Genomic DNA, 17,291 nt, shown 5'->3' with positions numbered 1-17,291 from the left:
TCCAAAGGCTTGGACCGAATTGCGAGATCGCTCTAAAATCCGCACCTATCGGAGATGGTGCCCCCATGTGCACCGCTCGGTCTCGGTCACAACACACCTGGGAGTATTGACCAGGTTCTCCGAGGCGGCCTATAGAGATGGCAGTCGCGGGTAAGTTGTCGATGTACAGCAATCGTGATAGCTACTACGGCTATGGACTGGTCAGCCAGCGTATGTTTCGACCCAATGGGTTGACGAGAGTACAGGTATAGAAGGGAAGAATGTGTTGTGCTCAAATGATTTATGTACAGGAATTCTCATGTCGAAGTTTTGCTCTGTCATAACGCTCAATTGACATCAGTGGCCAAACTAAGCAAACGGCACCAGCCAGCATAATAACACCAGCAAAAATCTGGGCATGAAGAAAGTCACCAGTAGAGACATTAGCCAAGGCCCCTGCGATGGGTGCGCCAATCACAGACCCAATCGATGATCCCATCCAACTCATACCAAGCCGGGTCCCGACGACGTTCATTGATGGTGAAAGGACTGGGTGCGCAGTCGTTGACGTAGGGGCTGTGACGAGGACCCCAGCGACAAAACCCCAGAGAATGCACCAGACCACATAAGACGCCAAGCTGTGAATCGCGATCCACGAGAAGAGAAGGATCGCACCAAACACTGAGGAGAACAGAAGTGTGTATATCGGCTTGACCCGTTGTCCGAGCAGATAGGGGACGGTTCGACCGAGGACAGACCCTCCGTTGGTGACGGCGAGCATGTAGAATGCAAAGTCTTCGCTGGTGCCCAGAGCCCACCGTGAGTATGAGACGATGAAGAAGAGTGGGATGTAGTACGCGAAGAAGAGGAAGAACAATGCGAGCACCCAGCAGACGAAGGCAGATTCTCGGAGCGCCGACATGTCCAACAATGAACGTGCCTTGCGTGCCTCACCCTTGTGCCGACCCAGGATGACGCAGATCAGAACGGAGCAGGCTAACGCAATGAAACCCAAAACGCGGACCGTCCAGCCAAATCCGATCTGCGGTTGGAGCTTTCGGAACATGATTGGAAAAATGACGCCGCCGAAGCTCGACCCGACAGCGGCGATGCCAATGGCGATCGGACGCTTGGTCGTGAAGTACGTGGATATCAGGGCCAGACAGGGGATGTAAGTGATACCCTCGCCCAAGCCGACACAGATGCCCTGCGCCAGGAAGACTTGATAGAAAGAAGTCGCCAGACTGGTCATCATCATACCGAAGACGGTGAGGAAACAGCCCGTCACAATCATGACTCTGAGATACCCCATGTCGAACAGCGGGCCCGCGAAGACGCCGATGAAGACCACGAGAAATGCTTGTACGCTCCCGATCCACGATATCGCCGACGCGGACTCGTTCGACAGCAGGTCTCGAATATAAAATGCTTGGAATGCTCCGAACGTGCTCGTAATGCCCCTGGAGTTTCTTGTCAGTCCGAAAGTCCACTCGCAGACCGTCTTCGACATGGCCGGTGCCCTCGATGATTGGTGCGAGTAAGGCTGATTGCAGGAACCAATGGAGGGCCACATACCAAGTATTCGAGAAGACGAGAAAGCCAGCCAAAACTAGCAACCAAGCCTCGAGGCCTCCATTTGGAGGCACGAAAGCCTGCGAAGCTCCGTCCGACGAGGGCGCACGCTCTCTGCCATCTTCATCAGAGGTAGGACGGGCATGATCCTTTTCGGCGGCAACACGGCTGCTTCTCTCCGTCGGCGCCGCAGATTCCGCTTCACTTACTCGGTCGTCGTGGTCTTTGTACATGACGATTGCTGCAGCGCTTCGATCACCGGTTCCGGGTCCAGCTTCCAATAATACTCGGACAATCCAACCCTCCAACTCCAATAACCTCCAAAGACCAACCACTCTGGAAGCAATTTCACACAGCAGCCATGAAGATCAAAACCCCAGTAGGTTTGCCAGGAAATCTCCTTCCCAGAACAGGGTGTATCTGCTGTAAATGGAAAATCCAGGGCGATTCAGTTGAAAATGAAAGAGCGTCGTACCGATGGATGAATGGCCTAAAGTACTCGGGGGATCGAGGATCATCATTAGTTTTTCTCCCATCTGGATCTGGGGGGGGAGGGCGCGGTTGCGGAGATGCCAGCCGAGGTCGCCATGCTAGGGCCCGTAGTATATATACTGTCCGGAGTAACACATCGCCGCACTCCCCTACTACTAGTAGTACTACTCAACTTAGATATATTTGGTGGGTGTTGAGTTGACGGCAAATGCGGCATCCTCGCCTTGGTACGGGGGGTTGATTGAGCATGGGCGAGGGCGTGGGTGTGGGCGAGTTTTCGATCGCACAATAGAATCCAAGCCAAGAATGACGTTTCAAGTCCCAAGGGCGCCGGGGAACGCCTATTCTGTTACCTAATTTCAACCACGCCTCAGCTCAGGGGTGTCTTCCGTCCAGGGTTTGGCCAACCCTCCAGCTCGCCCGCGTCGGCAGTCAGATTTGGGGTCCGGCGATGTAATTACGATGGAAGGGTTTTTCTTCTTTCTGCTGCCGTGGTTCTTTGACTGCATGTACATGTACCTCGAGACCTATCTAGGTACGAAATACCTAGATAGATCATATGGCCTGCGGAGAATAGGTGGTGTTCTTTTTAGCGCTGGCATTGCTTCTAATATAAGCCTAGACAGGTGGCTGGCGAGGAGTACTGTTTACAGTAAATTTGAGCAGGCTTTGCTTAGGGACATCGATGTCTCATCGTACTGAGGTACATAGCATTCTATTCGGCCTGTCGCGTAGCGCAGTGTTTACATTTCTGCCCCTGCAATACTAATTATGTATTATCTTCGAGCCAGCAAAGTTTACATCCTCATTTGTGATGGCTCCTAAGTCCTGACGGACGGACCAAGGCGAAGCCTTTGGAACTGGTCGGTCGCCGGGAACCCAGTCCTGAAGCTTATCCCCGGACTTTTCAATCTTGGGAGATGCCTTGGTACGGAGCATACGTGACAAATTTCGATAGAACTTGTCTAATACCTACGTGGTAGAATAGTATTCGCCTAGTTTACATAGAACGCCCTTGACATGCCTCTCCATACTCAGAGTCCCAAATAACCACCTTACTTGGGTAAAAACCGATTGCACGTTCGTTACTCATTACTCCCACTGCACGAAAAGTCTGTTCTGCAGCCACCTGCCGAGAGTGACTATCTGGGTATCGACGCGGGTGAAATAGTCCGCGGCGACAAAAACAACAAAGTACATGATACTGGCAACGAGCCAGTCGGCCCAGATGGAGTCTCCGAGGGAATCTGCTTGCCACGGTTTCAGGTACGGTTCGTACAGGATCCAGTTGCACAGGATGTGGATGGCGTAGATTCCGAAGGAGATTTCGCCCAGGTACAGCGAGAAGCTCCACCGGAGCGGGACCTGGAGGGTAGGCGAGTACTCGAGCGACAGGACCAGCAGGATTGCGCCGATGCTCAGCCAGAAGTACTCCTTGACGTCCCCTCCGTAGTACGAGGGGGTCAGCATGCTAACGTACTGGAAGGGCCAAGGCCCATTTGTGCCGGTGTCTGCCGGAACGCTGAGGAAGAACAGGCCCATGATGAACATGAAGATGAGTCCACCCTTCCGGGCGAGGCCTATCCATTTTTCTCGTCGTCCGTGCAGAGCCGCGTTTGTATCCATCTGATGCTGTGGTAGTTGGAGCCAGCCTTCAGGCTGTTCGGGAGGAAAGCTGATAGACACATCCGCAATGCACATTCCGGCTAGGAAGCATGCTACATAGTGCGCCTGCCACCGGTAGCAGCAGACAATGACTATCCAGCTCAAGACCATCCTCCCTCTTGTGGTCAGCTTGCAACTTCCCAGCAAGAACAGAAAGAGCGCCATGCTTCCTCGAAACTCGAGAGGTATTGTCCACAACTGATATGCGTACTTGGTTCTGTAACCCTGGTTTATCCACCACCCAAGGACATCGTGGAAAGGGTCAGAGGCGTATATGGTGTCCGACATCCAATCCGCTAGCTGCTCGTATAGGGTAGGTTTCCATAGCTTATCGATATGGACCAACCCCACTTGTAGCGCAAGGGCTACCAAAAGCGTGGCGAAGGCTGTCGGAACGTAGAGCCTGAGGAATCTCCTGAATGTTGCGGAAGCGAGGCCGTTCAGCAATGGAGCTGCTTGCTGATTTCGAATCATTTTGAGCACGCGAACACTGAGGACATAGCCTGATATGACGAAGAAGACTTCAACGCTCCCGCGTCCAGCCTCAAACGCATGTAGGATTGGTTGATGGAAGATCTCTCGCTGGGAAAAATTGAACAGATGAAACTTGACCACCACGCAAGCAGCGTAGCCCCGTAAGGCATCAAGCCATGCCGTCGAATGATGTTTCTCTTTCCTCGATTTCAGCCCGCCTATTTGCAGGAACCGTGGAAGTGCAGAATGAAGGAAGGATATCGTGGGAAGGATATAATGGAGGGCGGTGCTTGCGCTTGACCATGCTCGTTTTGGCAGCTTCTCTAGGCCGACATACGCATGATCGACTTCATCTTCAGCACTCTGGCTCAGAAGAGGAAATGATTGCTCCATGGTGAGGATGGGGGCGTTGAGTGTGGTGAGGAAACCACAAGCTGCGTCGAGGTTTGCCAGTCAAGCATACCTAAGAATTAAGCTGGTGTAGGTAGAAGAAGTGAATTGGCCCCGCGAAAAACAAAGCACATTCCTCACTTGATGGGTTCCCAGAATGGCATTAGCCAGAATACAATCCATCAGCTTTTGAATCTGAGCATGTGGTTTGTCCTTAAGGGATATGTACGGAGCTCGCATCCGTCGGATGGACCTGAACTGACAAAGTGCATTGAGATTGATCAATGGACGCCACGGAGGAGGTTTGGGCGCAATAGGGGTTGAGACACGAAATATTCCTGCCTGGACATGCACGGTGCATGCGATGCTGTCAAGGCTGCCGCTGTCCCGACTGACCCCTTGCGTGCTGATGACAACTTGAAGGCGACATTAGCATAGAATAGACTTCAAAGGACCTCATGAAGCCTGAATGTCAATCTTGAATCGCGTAAGCAAAACCAAGCCCTGAGACCGCCCTCAACAAGTGTACTCCTCCAAGTAGTCATGAGGGAGTCGCAATCCCAGAGCCTGGGAGTAATGTGGCAATGCATCTATCAGGGGAACTCTCGGCACGCCATGCGGGAAAGATGTTGAGGTGACAGGTCTTTGACACCTCACGAACGTTACAAACCTATCTCCGTCAGCCAACAATCCTCCAGCCTGACGGTCGCCAAGTACTTCAGCTGTTGATGTTGAGTCCGAGAGGCGAGTCTTGCCATAGCTCAGTCAATCTGGCGTAGAAGCTCGCGTGCTTTGACGAGTTCGTCGCGCGGCGGGAAATATGATCGGCGTCCGACTCCAAACACTTGGTCGCGTGATGAGGTTCGCAACTTGAAGACTGTGTCGATAGTCTCTAGCTGGGGGGCTCACCATAAAGACCGTTCCTCAGCTATGGACTGGCCACTGGGCTAAGAAAGCCTCGATTTTTGGTGGAAAGAATGATCCTAAATATCCATCCTGGTTCTGGTTCAGGTGGGCAGCTTCCGATGGGCTTTTCCAATTTCGGATACGCTGACCCTTGGCCTCCTACATCTGACAACCTGAGCCCAGCGCACCCACTGCTGCTATGGAACCTCTGTCCTGTACCTCCTCACCTGGTGGAAATTTGGCTTCACATTACGACTACTGGGACTGGCGGACCTGGGCTCTCGGCTGCTCTGGAGGGGTCTTCCAGAGCCATCCGAGGCATTCACTTCGCGTTCGCCAGGACATATCGTTAGTGAAACTACAAAGACGGAAAGCAAAAGGTATACACAGTGGACGTGGTTTCTCAAGTTGGTCATATATCTCCATTGATTTCTGTCGCCAACTAGATATGCACGAGGACTCTTGTCCAGGGCTCATGAGCCCAGCGACTGATGGTGGCTGGGGCGACTGCTGTGCTCTGCAGCAGCTGTGGATCTGACATGGAAAAAGCGCGTTTGGCGCAAGGTGGATGGCGAAAGGTGGTATCTCAAAACAGTCAAACCTCAATAAAAAGTCATCTCATCCTTCCGCTAAGTAGAAGGCTGCTAGACTCCAAGCGCTATGCAAAAGTGTCAAAAGTCCCAAACTTTCTGTCTGGATCATGCTCAAATGATCGTTCGGGATCCCGTCTTTCAAAGGCTGTAAGAAAAGAAAATTGCCGCGAGGCAACATCTTGATAAGAGAGTCATGGGTCGTGGTCGTCAGGATAAACATATGGTGTCTTGTAGGTTCATCAGTGGAGCGAGGTATAGCTGTATGTTGTTGCAAGGCATAGTGTGAAGCACACCAGATTTAGATTTGAACACCCTCATTCTTCTTCATGGCTTTGGCCAGCATCAGCTTCCTCATCCACTCAACGCGCTCCTTCGAGGAGTCTACTGCAAAGTGGTGGGACTTGTTCTTGGATTCGAACAGTTTTCTGTTCTGAGCGGCCTTGTCCTCGGGAATGAGTGTAAAGGCAAACGAGTGTTCGCCTGCAGGTAGCTTGCCTTGTCCCAAGAGGCTCTTCTTGAACGCTGCAGACAGCTTGGAACTGGACGCCTGGGAGTATGCGTGGAGGGTGTACTCATCGACGTCGATGTCTTCAAGCTCATTTGCGTTGGCGTAATGGGTATCATGCATGGTGAGCTTGGTGCCAACCAAAGTACAATAGTTGTCCTGCCATTCATGGCGTAGCATCCGTGTAGTTTTGCGTTTACGGACCCAGCCTTGATGGTTGGCAAGCTCAATTTCGGTCACACGCTTTGGCGCACGGTTCAAATGAGAGACGTTCTCTTTGACGGGGGCGACAGAGGGTGTGAATGATGGCTGTCGATGGCGGCGAGGGGGCTGCGTGGAGGCTGAACGTTGAACTGGGTCGGGTGTGGAGGCCATGGGGGCACCATATCGCATCTCAGGTGGGACGGACTGAGAAGCATCACGTTCGCAAGGGTCCACAGCGATGGCGGTGACTGGAATGTCCACGGCCGACATGGGCGTGTCGAGGCGATATATATCAGCAGGTGAAGCAACGCCACCATAATGATATGGGTCGGCTTTCAGCTGGGCCCGAAGTTGGGCTTGTATCTGTGTTGGTTGCTGCAGAGCAGAGATGGGCGTTCTGGCTGGTTGCGTCTCTTCGGCGTTGACATCAACCGGAATTGTCAATTTGGGAAGGCCTTTGAGGTGTTCAGTGAGCTGAGGAGATTTGAGTGCATATGAGGCTGAGGCTGCAGGAGGTGGGGAAGGAGAGTGTGTTGTGTTGTGGATATGTTGGAAGTTTAGAAACTGCCGGACACTTTCTTGTGGATCCCGAGGCTGGACGACGCTGAGCGCCTCGTGAGTGATTTTGACCGAGCTGGGACCGAGCACATCCGATGAACCAACGACAGATGGTGCAACACCGGCCTCAGATGGGGATGCAGAAATTGGCCGGTTAGCCTCTTCTTCAAATGCACGTTGCATGCGAAGAATCTTCCGTTGCTGCTTTTGCCACTTCGGACAGTCTTCACCCTTGGAGCACTTGTGCTCTTTGGGGAGTACCTGTTCGATGCCAACAATAGAGACAGACTCGGAGGGTGTGATGGGGGTGCTCTGCCGCGGAGAACGGCGTGACCTTGACCGAGAGGGAATGACCATTTGGAACTCTGAAGCACGAGCTGGCCGTTGCATTGATCTTGGGCTTCGGGATGGCGTCCTTGAGACCGGAGAGGTCTCAATGGATATCATGCTTGAATTGCGGAGCTGTTGAATAGAACTCATGACCCTGTGACGTTTGCCAAACGAGCTGATGTCGAGTTCCTTAAGGTCTTCAAATTGGAGGTCGATGAGAACTGTGCCAGAAATATCGTGAATGAGGAACTTCTCCACAACAGCAGACTCGAAACCAGCCTCGGCCATCCAGTCAGCAACTTGTCGCGGAGTCCAGTCACGAACTTGAGATTCATCGAGCTCTGCAACAGCGCTAGTGAGAGAATCGATGGGCTTTGCAGCTGTCTTTGGTGATTCAGCAATGGCGGTTCCAGGTACAGGAGACATGCCGAGAAAGACATCATCTTCAGGTTGGGTCAAGATATCAGGGCTACTTCGGAACAGATGTGGTCCTTGGGGCCCGACAACACATTTGTCGTCGAAATGGAACTCAAACCCGCCAAGTCCTCCGGTATGCGGTGGTGTAGGGAGCTCATCGCGGCTTGATAAGGTGGATTGACTGTCGTCATCCTCTGGAGATTCAAATGGTTCATCCTCGGCGTCGGTATCGAAAATCTCGGTGGCTTCTGAGAGAGGGCGGGGAATATAGGTTCGACGAGCAAAGAAGGACAAGCTGTCAGGCTTCTGCGTCATACCAACTGCATCAAGCTTTAGCTGTTGGTACTGCTGAGACCACTCCATCATTGCAGGTGTTTCCATGAGGAGTATCAATATTTTGAAGACTGAATCATGGTGGAGTTGAAGATTTGAGCTGGGGAAGAGGTATGTATATTTGGGTGAGAAATGGTTTGGCGGTTAGAAACATCGAAAATCGTGTGATGACTGGAGGGTCAGGCCAGGGTGGATTCAATTGCATATGCATGATATGTCGATGTGCTCGTGCAGGAGGATGCGTGAGAACGATGTGAAACGCGACCATGCAGCCAGTCATTGTGGGATGTGAGCGGGGTGGGGTGGTGTTCTATGGTACAACTTGGAGTAGACTGGGCGGTAAGAGAGAAAAGCTAGAAGGGGATCCAATGGGTGGGCAGCTATGAAAAGTACGCGCTGGAGAGGATGAAGCTAGATGAAGCTATTGCGAAGGCGGCCAGGAGGTCAACCTTCCCCCCAGGAAGCCAATAAACAGTAATAGCAGGGTGATGAAAAATGGATTGTGCGGCCAAGGTACTAGTGTCATGTAGGCTCTGCATATGGCCAATCACGATACCGGACGGCGGCATTGGTGGGCCCCTTTTCCAAAAATACCATGCCACTGATCTCCCACATCCCTCTTCCATGAATAGCATCCAGCGCTTCTCAATGGATGTTCCTGAATCTTGCTCCTCATCTCCCCTGGCTCGAGCCGCCTCCCTTCCGCTTGCCTCTTCCCATTTCGTTCCTCAAAAAACAAGAAGGGCCGTACCGCTAAACTCTCCTGAGTCTCATGTCCTAGAAGCCCAACTTACTCACCCACGTCGTTGACTCTATCTCCCCTCCCAACCCCCTCAAGTGCCCTTTCCCGCTTGTCCTCCTTCACGAATTTTATGATTGGTCTAGAGCCCATAATATTCCTGCAACTAGCACCGATGTCCCTGAGGCTACCTGCCAATGCTTGTCCTTCCTAACGAATTGTCTTCTAGTGCTTCGTGACGGGAGTACAGCATGCCCTCGCGACATCACGAAATGGCGTGCAGCGACTTGGTGAGCACAAAACCACACATGAGTTGCTTGAATGGCAATAGCGCCACTCTTGCAGCGGCTTGTGGCCGATGGACACAGCTATCTGCATACAAGTGTCCTCACCATACCCGGTGCTATGAATCGAGGTGATCTTCTGTTTCGAGGCACATCTTGTAGAGGGGTTCTTGGCCCATGAACTTCGTGTGGATAACCTTATCAAAGTTAAACAGGTCGAGATCGAGACGGGGTCCTACCGACATACTCCGTCCCTCGTACTGAGTGAGGGGTTCCGAATCTTGCCGGATCTTCCCCGGCTAAAGGTGCTTCAGAGTTCGACCGGTGGAAGCGGCCCTTCCCGTGCGATGAGCTCTTAACCTTGAATGCCTCGCAGATTGGTCGACCTCGGCAAGCCTATTCGAAAGTTAGCGCAAACACGCTTGTGACGGAGAACCTTCCGCTTGAAGCTTTGCTCAGGCCAATTTGGGAGGTCACCATGAGATAATTGCTCGCTTACTGCTAGGAATGACACCATCCTCTCCACCAGTTCGGATGTGATATTGACCATTAGGTGCATATGCAAGCAACGTTCGGTAAGTTGCAGACTCCTCAGGATTCATGCTTAAGTCTGTGGAAGCCGCCAAGTTGTATGGAAGCTTGCATGATGGACTATTTGCAAGAATATAATCCCAGGGGTATTCCGAATGCCGTGACAGTCGTCAACAAAAGCGTTGAGCTGCTAGAGGGTTTGCGGCGTGGCACTCGTGGCACTCGTGGACAGCGCCATGTGCAGCCACCATAATCTTTGACAGCGGTGAGCCGACCGCCACTCGTGAACATTAAGAACACCAAGCCACGAGAGCAGCACGAGGGTTTGGCTTGGATGCCATGTTCACTTTTCACTTTCGCGATGTCGCTTTGACGAGTACACCCGTGCTCGGACTTGCAATGATACACAAACGTTGAAGTAATGTGCTCTCTTGAAGTCTCTTGCCAACCCCCCCCAGTAGTTAGACCCGTTGTCATTGATTCAAGCTGGGGTTTGACGCAGGGTCTTGGCGTGCAAGCCAATGTTCGAGATAACCTATGGAGCATTAGCCAGTGGACCTGGGAGCTTTCGCTGATGAGGGGAAGGTAATGTTCGGCTTTGGCTTTGTGCTTTACCTGCAGTAGCACGTTGCTTGTTTTTGCTGTGCACGACAAGTGAAGCCAGTGCTTTTTTCCAGGGCGTGGGACGAAAAGTCACACCACACCAGGGGTGGGGGCAGGGGCTCCATACTCGACTGTCTTCCGAGGTTGGCATCGACGGACTGATGCTAGGGTGCAAAGCTTCGGGTGATTATCACCGTGGACGAAATAGAGGAGGCTGGGGGTGCTCCTTCACGATAATGTGTGCATGGGACAACATATCAGCCTCCCTCCCATGCTACATACATTTCTTCTGTTAAGGAAAGATACCGAGTGTAATCCAGGTAACGTGGAATGGTGGGATGGCAAAGCGTTTTTACTTTTGGACTTCGATATTGTGCTTGAGTGGAGCACATAAAGAGAAGTGATGAAACTAGAGGTCACCCTCGAGCAGGAATGTGCGGCCATGGGGAGCCTTATCACTTGCTACTCTTTCTGCTTCCTAAGCACCGGCAGTGTCGACTTCGTCCTGGGCTGGCATGATGAAATTGGACTCTTCCATCTGATAGGTTCCTTTCGGTCAATCTTTGAGAATCTCATGTAGGAGGGATCAAGAACAGTCAATTTTTAGATCAAGAAAGAGCGGCCAAATTTGGCTGCAGGCTTCAGAGGCAAGTTCATTCCAAAGTACACAGGACTCGCGTCTACAATTGACGCGCTGAGTTATCAAAGCGCGAATATCTCGTTGCGACTCTCCCTTGGTGATTGGCGAAGCTGTCTACCGTTTGCTTGAAACCTCGAGGCTATCAAAATGCATCTGATCCTAAAAAAAGGTCGTGTCCAGGTGTTTGCAGGAATAGCGCGTAAACAACGAGCAGCACTGGTGCAGATGAGAAGGTCTTTTGTGGAGGGGGAAAAGTGAGGGGAGTTTTGCTTATCTCAAATGTGCAGGAACTAGCGGGTCAGTAGCGCCTGCCGTTGAATCTACACCAGGCGGTGATAGGCAGGGCAAGATCCACCCGACCCGCTTTACTAAACAGATTGCGCTAATGCACGAAGGCCCCTTGGCATCACTTTTAGTTCTCACTGGCTCCCGTCGTTCCGCAAGCTCCCTTTAGCCTGATTGAACTTCACGAGAACAGGGAACCAGCTCAACACCTTCGTCCTTTAGCACAAGGGTAGCTTCTGCACTAAGTCGACATCCTCACTTCATTCGACAACTGCTGCCCAATCGTTGCGATTTTTCCCACTTCCACCACACCCTTTCGGCGCTTTTCTTGCTCTCTCCTTCGCCCACAAAGCCTGTCCTGCTGGGCGAACCCTGGGCCCGCGAACGGCTTCGCTTCTCAGATCTGGACTCTCAGGAGAACCGACACGGAAAGAATTTGAGGCCTGGAAGAATACCAGTGATACAATCTACAGAATGGAATGGTATGTGGAGTCCAAGATGCACAATGTTGAACGTGACACAAGACGAGTCAAGCTTGATACGGAGTGCGGAGGAGGGCGATTGGGATGATCCCAACCAGACCATAACATCAGCCACATGATGGGATTTTCCTACTTTATACGGAGTACGAGTACACTGGCGTGGTCGATCGGGTACAACTGCAGACCCCGAGATGCTCTCGAACTGGCAATTTCTGAAGCAACTGGTTCACAATAGCGAGGTCTCCTCGGTCGTAAACGTCCCGACAACGGGAACATTGATGAGAGACAATCATGTGGCCGTCCGCTACGTCTGTGCGTCCTCCTTACTCATGGCTCTGGTACCTTCCTGGTCTGTGATCCCTCGTGGTTCTTTCCCAGAGGCTGGTACCGAGTACGGGAAGACGTTGTGCACGGTACCAGATACTTCTTGGGTACACGTGCACGCACCATATTCACCATCCAGCTCCGAAGTAGCTAACAAGTTCCACAACATTTCGCCATCAAGTCGTACCTCATGACTTGTCGCCAGGATCTAAGCAAGGCTAGAGCAGATCTCAGCACCAAGAGGTTAAAAGTGATTTTCCACGTTGGGCAGCTCCTGTTCTATTCGCCAGGCGGTCGACCAATAAAGTCAACCCATGGCTGCCCATGTCAAGGATTGTGCTCTAGACGAGAAAGTCACAAGACGAAGGCCGCCGTGGGATGACACCTTGTGGGAGCCCGACATTGCCAAACTTAGACAGGGATCAGGGAGATGACAGGGGAAGCTGCAGGCTTGGGGAAGTCGGCGCTAACTACCCTGCAGCTTAGCATTCGTTAAGAGCTGGCAAATGCTAATCTTAGCCTCGAACCGCCAACCCACAAATTCAACGACCCCTCTATCCAATCATGACGGAAATCTCCCACACTTGATGCTGATTCCTTCTTTGTCGAATGCAAACTATCGAGGAACCGAATTGGCCGAGAATGCTCACTGCAAGTGCATCGACCCATTCGACCAACCTGCTCATTGCTCAATCATGCATTCTCCTCTTCTTCCTCCAGCCATTGCACCAATACCAAGCCAGCGCCTCCAGACACAACCGCGATATTCATAGATACGATGTGCCGCCTTCACCTCTCATTCGTCCTCTATGCAGAACATTGTTTCCTACCGCATCTGTTCTTTGCTAAACCATCTTGGAGCCTCATGCTACTTTGCATGTTCTCTCAACAGTCTTCCAAATATAGATCTCTCCACTTGAGAAGATCCAGCTTGACACTGATCAAACTCTCATAAACAACATTCCCGGCCAATGTCGCCATGAATTCTTTCTAGGCAGACCGTTGCCCTCGCTGTTGTCCCTTCACCTCGTCGACTGTCCCTATAGACTCTGGAATACTGCTGGCCAGTGTTCGCGATCACTCCTTCGTAATACCCAACAACAGCGCGGTTCATCGCCGTCCTCATCGTCAGTGTCGTTATCATACCTGGGTCGGATACTCACTCTGCCCTTACGTCTATTGGTATCCCCGCAAAGTCCCGTAATTATCACAATCATCCATGGCTTCCTCAGCGGAAAAGAAGCCCGCGCCTACAACTAAAGACTCTCCCTCTACCAAGGCCTCTAAGATGCATAGAAGGTCTCGGTCAGGTGAGCTTCCTTCACCAGCACTACCTTTGGTTATGTATGACTGACGATGAACAGGTTGCTTCACTTGTCGCTTAAGACGCAAGAAGTGTGATGAGGGGAAGTCCAAATGCAAAGCCTGCCGTCACCTGGGGCTTGACTGCGAATACAAACGACCACACTGGTGGAGCAACAATGAAACAAGGCGGAAGCAGAAAGAACATATCAAGACCATCATTAAAAGGACCAAGACTAACGAGAAAACCCTGGGTTCCCAAAGTCAATGTACGTGACACCAGTCCTTGCCCTGTTTCAATCAACCATTGACATTACCTAGATCCTTCACACGCACAGCCTAGGGACGATGATTCACAGGAAGAGTACGATAATGTCTTCGATCAACCCTTCGTCGAGACGCCTGGCATCTACGATCCATACGGCTCTAACATTTACATGCCTCAGCCCGAATCCTATACCCATGGCTACCCATGGGAAGTCGACGTTAAAACAGAACGACACACCTACATCAATGACGAACTTACCCGTCGGGACTCGACGATCTCGACCTTTAGTACTTTTGTCCCCCCTCCCCCACATTCGATGCTACCTTCTTGTACCGGAGATGACTGGGTCCAGCCCGAGTACTACGAAAATCGACAGGACTCATTCAGTGGCGAGGAAGGCATCGACTTCAATTTCTTTGATTTCCCCCACGTCACACAGCAAGCCCAGCCACAATGCTCCATGGTTCAACTAGAAGATTGTGATCGTCCTCTCTTTGATCATTTGCTTGAGAATGTCCTTCCATTACTGTTGCCGGTCCTTGAGGCCAATCAGCACGGTTCAGTCCGAGCCGATGTGATATTGCCTGCCCTTGAGAACAACAAGGCCTACCTGCACTCCTGTCTCCTTGCTGCTGCCACACACCTCAAGAGCATCCAAGCCTTCGGGTCTACCACTGCAGATGATGACGCCATGCGCCACAAACTTGCTTTCGTGACGATTGTCGTAGAAGCTCTCAATGGCGACACACACCACAGTGAGATGCTGGATGCTTTGCTTGGAATGATCTCACTCCAAGGCTGTGTGGGGTCAGCAAGTGATCTGGAAAAGGAACTCATTCCCTGGCATCAACATTTCCAAGCTGCCGCAGACATCGTTCAAAAGCTCGACCTCCCTGCTGCCCTGGAGAACATTGGTCAGACCGGAGGCCACCCTCCGTTTAACATGACGCTCACTGCCTGGATCGACATCCTCGGTTCCACGATGCTTGGTAAGGCACCGAGATTTTCACATACCTACAGAAACATGTTCTTCACGATGTCAAACGCAGGACTTGAGAAGTTGATGGGATGCAATGATCTTGTGATGTATCTACTCTCCGAAGTTGCCTGCTTGGACTCTCTCAAGAAGGAGGCGAAGCTCGATGACATCGGAATGTGTAGTCACATCACCTCGTTGGCGCAGACACTTGATCAAATCGAGCCCAACGAGCCTCTGCAGATTCCCTACTCGAAATCAGGTGCTCTCCGTCCGAAACAGCTTTCGAAGAACATCAGTGCTATCTTCCGCAAGGCAGCCCGTGTCTATCTATGCTCACTTGTCCCCGAATACAACCGCTACCAATCGGCGACCGTCAACCTGATCTCACAAATGGCTGATCTTCTCCAATTTATTCCTTCTGGTCCAAATGGTTTCGATCGATGTCTCGTCTGGCCCATGCTCATCTGCGGTGCGAACTCCATACCCGCATCTCCCTTCCGACGAGCGCTCTCCGAGCGTTGCGAGTCACTGGGAGATGAAGCGAACCACGGCAATTTCGGAAAGATGGTTCGCCTTCTACATGAAGTCTGGAGACTGAACGATGACATTGTCATCTCTGCTGGAGTATGCGAAGCGACCCCTGTTACTGCTGGGAGCCCCGGGGGCTCGATCTCGACGCCGATTGCCACTGCCACCGCCACCGCTGTAGCCACCGCTGCAGTCGCAGCACCCTCGACAACTGTTACGAGGAACCAGAACGTCCACTGGCGGGACGTGATGCAGAAATACGGATGGGACTTTCTCCTGATATGACACACCTTATGCAACCCATTGCTGGTGATCTCTTGACGTTGCATTAGTGGTCTAGATGACTACTCTTGCCGAGACTCCTGTCCTTGGCGTTGATGAGGCCTCTCGGATCAGGACGACGACACTCTTTTCCCTATTGTCCTTTATCAAGGACGACTAGTCTTATTTTCACACTCATTAATCCCATCTAAACTTAATTCTTTCTGGAAAAAGGATTAATGCATCCTGGTCTGGAGCAGCGACTCACAAAAGTTCTTATCGGACTGCGGTCTGAACAGTCTGGCTTACCTTTCATCTGGCATGAGCGAACGGCGCAGGGCGCAGTTATTTTTAACCGGCAGACAAGATCGAAACCCACCACACGGGCGAGGATTTCGGTCACAACGACCTCAGGTAAGGGTCGCAACCCACAGTAGATACGGCCTATTCGGAAACACCCTTCGGGGATTTGGAATTTTTCACCGGCGCTTTCGCGCAGGAGAAAGAGAAGGATTTAGTTTATGATACCCTGGATGGAGGAGCGCAACACATTTGGCGCAATGATTCCTCCAAGCTGATACATCTCCTTTTTTTTACTGCAACACCTTTTTCTTTTGGGCTTTTCCATGCGCGCTGAACACATCAATGTGTTTGGGAATAGAGTGGATGTGGATTCTGGACACACGGACGTGGGGATCTACAATCCACAGTGTCCTGAAGCCTGTGGAGGACGCTATATTGGGTGATTATGGGCAGAGTCCCAGTTGATGAGAATACGAAACGACGGCCGTTGAAGAGGTCTGGAGAAGCCAGGAGACCGTAATATATACATACTCGAAGAATTTCTGGAGGAGAGAAGGACAGAGAATGCATTTTGGTAGGTATAACGCAGAGAGTACGGGCGGTAATCGCTCCCTGCGGCGAGATGGCATCTCTTCTTACCGGGTCGGGTAGTGTGCAAAGCTCTCATGCGGGACAGGAGGTATCATGACTGATGCAGTCCAGGGGCTAGGATCTCTGGACATGAATAGCAAAAAAAGTTCAAATGCTCTAGCTTCCAACGTTTTCCCCCGAGGTAAAATAGGATCGAGCGATATAGACGAGTATGTTTGTGTGGATGTGGTTACTGCATAGTAGTAGCCCAACACTTCCTAAAATTAACCTGAATACCTAGGGAATTCATAGACCAAGGGGAAAAGTTACTCCAAGCTTCCCTTGAGGACAATTACCCACCTACGTAAGGTAGGTATCGAAGTAGTTAGGCAGGCCGCAGGACTTTAACCTCGTCTTTTCCAGGAGCTTGCGTTGGACCTCCTAGTAGATGAGGAGTAGTCACGTGACCTGCACTATATTGATCGGTCATGGGGGCATCGGGAAGTGGCATGCCAGCTACACGAGCAGACAATCAGGGTCAGATGCTCGCAGTGAGGCACAGGGCTTAAACCTTGTAGCGATATTGAAGGCTGGCCCGAGTGTAGAAACACCGCCAGATAGATGGTTTAGAACAAGGCACCTTGCAAAGATTCTGTGATTCTATGAATGCGGGGGCTAAAATACTGGGGTAGACTTGCTGGCACATCCAAAGCTCAGGTGTCTGAGCGTCTGAGCTTTCTGACCGACTGCTTTGCTGATGTTGATGAAGAGTCT

The 17,291-nt window shown here is 51.6% G+C and overlaps 4 protein-coding genes across 4 annotated transcripts; 1 reads left to right on the top strand and 3 right to left on the bottom strand.

The window, feature by feature from the left end:
• Positions 1–280: 280 nt before the first annotated feature.
• Positions 281–1,489, bottom strand: A1O9_00142 (uncharacterized protein; the record flags this gene model as incomplete). The annotated part of the gene is made up of 1 exon (XM_013409306.1): positions 281–1,489. The coding sequence occupies one exon, from the start codon at positions 1,487–1,489 to the stop codon at positions 281–283; it is 1,209 nt and encodes a 402-aa protein (XP_013264760.1).
• A 1,646-nt stretch (positions 1,490–3,135) lies between these two features.
• Positions 3,136–4,575, bottom strand: A1O9_00141 (uncharacterized protein; the record flags this gene model as incomplete). Its single annotated transcript, XM_013409305.1, has 1 exon — positions 3,136–4,575. The coding sequence occupies one exon, from the start codon at positions 4,573–4,575 to the stop codon at positions 3,136–3,138; it is 1,440 nt and encodes a 479-aa protein (XP_013264759.1).
• A 1,794-nt stretch (positions 4,576–6,369) lies between these two features.
• On the bottom strand, positions 6,370–8,448 carry A1O9_00140 (uncharacterized protein; the record flags this gene model as incomplete). Its single annotated transcript, XM_013409304.1, has 1 exon — positions 6,370–8,448. One exon carries the CDS (start codon positions 8,446–8,448, stop codon positions 6,370–6,372), a length of 2,079 nt encoding a protein of 692 aa, XP_013264758.1.
• Positions 8,449–13,525: 5,077 nt separating this feature from the next.
• On the top strand, positions 13,526–15,668 carry A1O9_00139 (uncharacterized protein; the record flags this gene model as incomplete). Its single annotated transcript, XM_013409303.1, has 3 exons — positions 13,526–13,616; positions 13,671–13,877; positions 13,930–15,668. 3 exons carry the CDS (start codon positions 13,526–13,528, stop codon positions 15,666–15,668), a joined length of 2,037 nt encoding a protein of 678 aa, XP_013264757.1.
• Between the last annotated feature and the right edge of the window lie 1,623 nt (positions 15,669–17,291).

Source organism: Exophiala aquamarina (assembly GCF_000709125.1).
Source record: "Exophiala aquamarina CBS 119918 chromosome Unknown aczIA-supercont1.1, whole genome shotgun sequence".
NCBI lineage: Eukaryota > Fungi > Ascomycota > Eurotiomycetes > Chaetothyriales > Herpotrichiellaceae > Exophiala > Exophiala aquamarina.
This window is presented reverse-complemented; position numbering and strand designations above follow the sequence as displayed.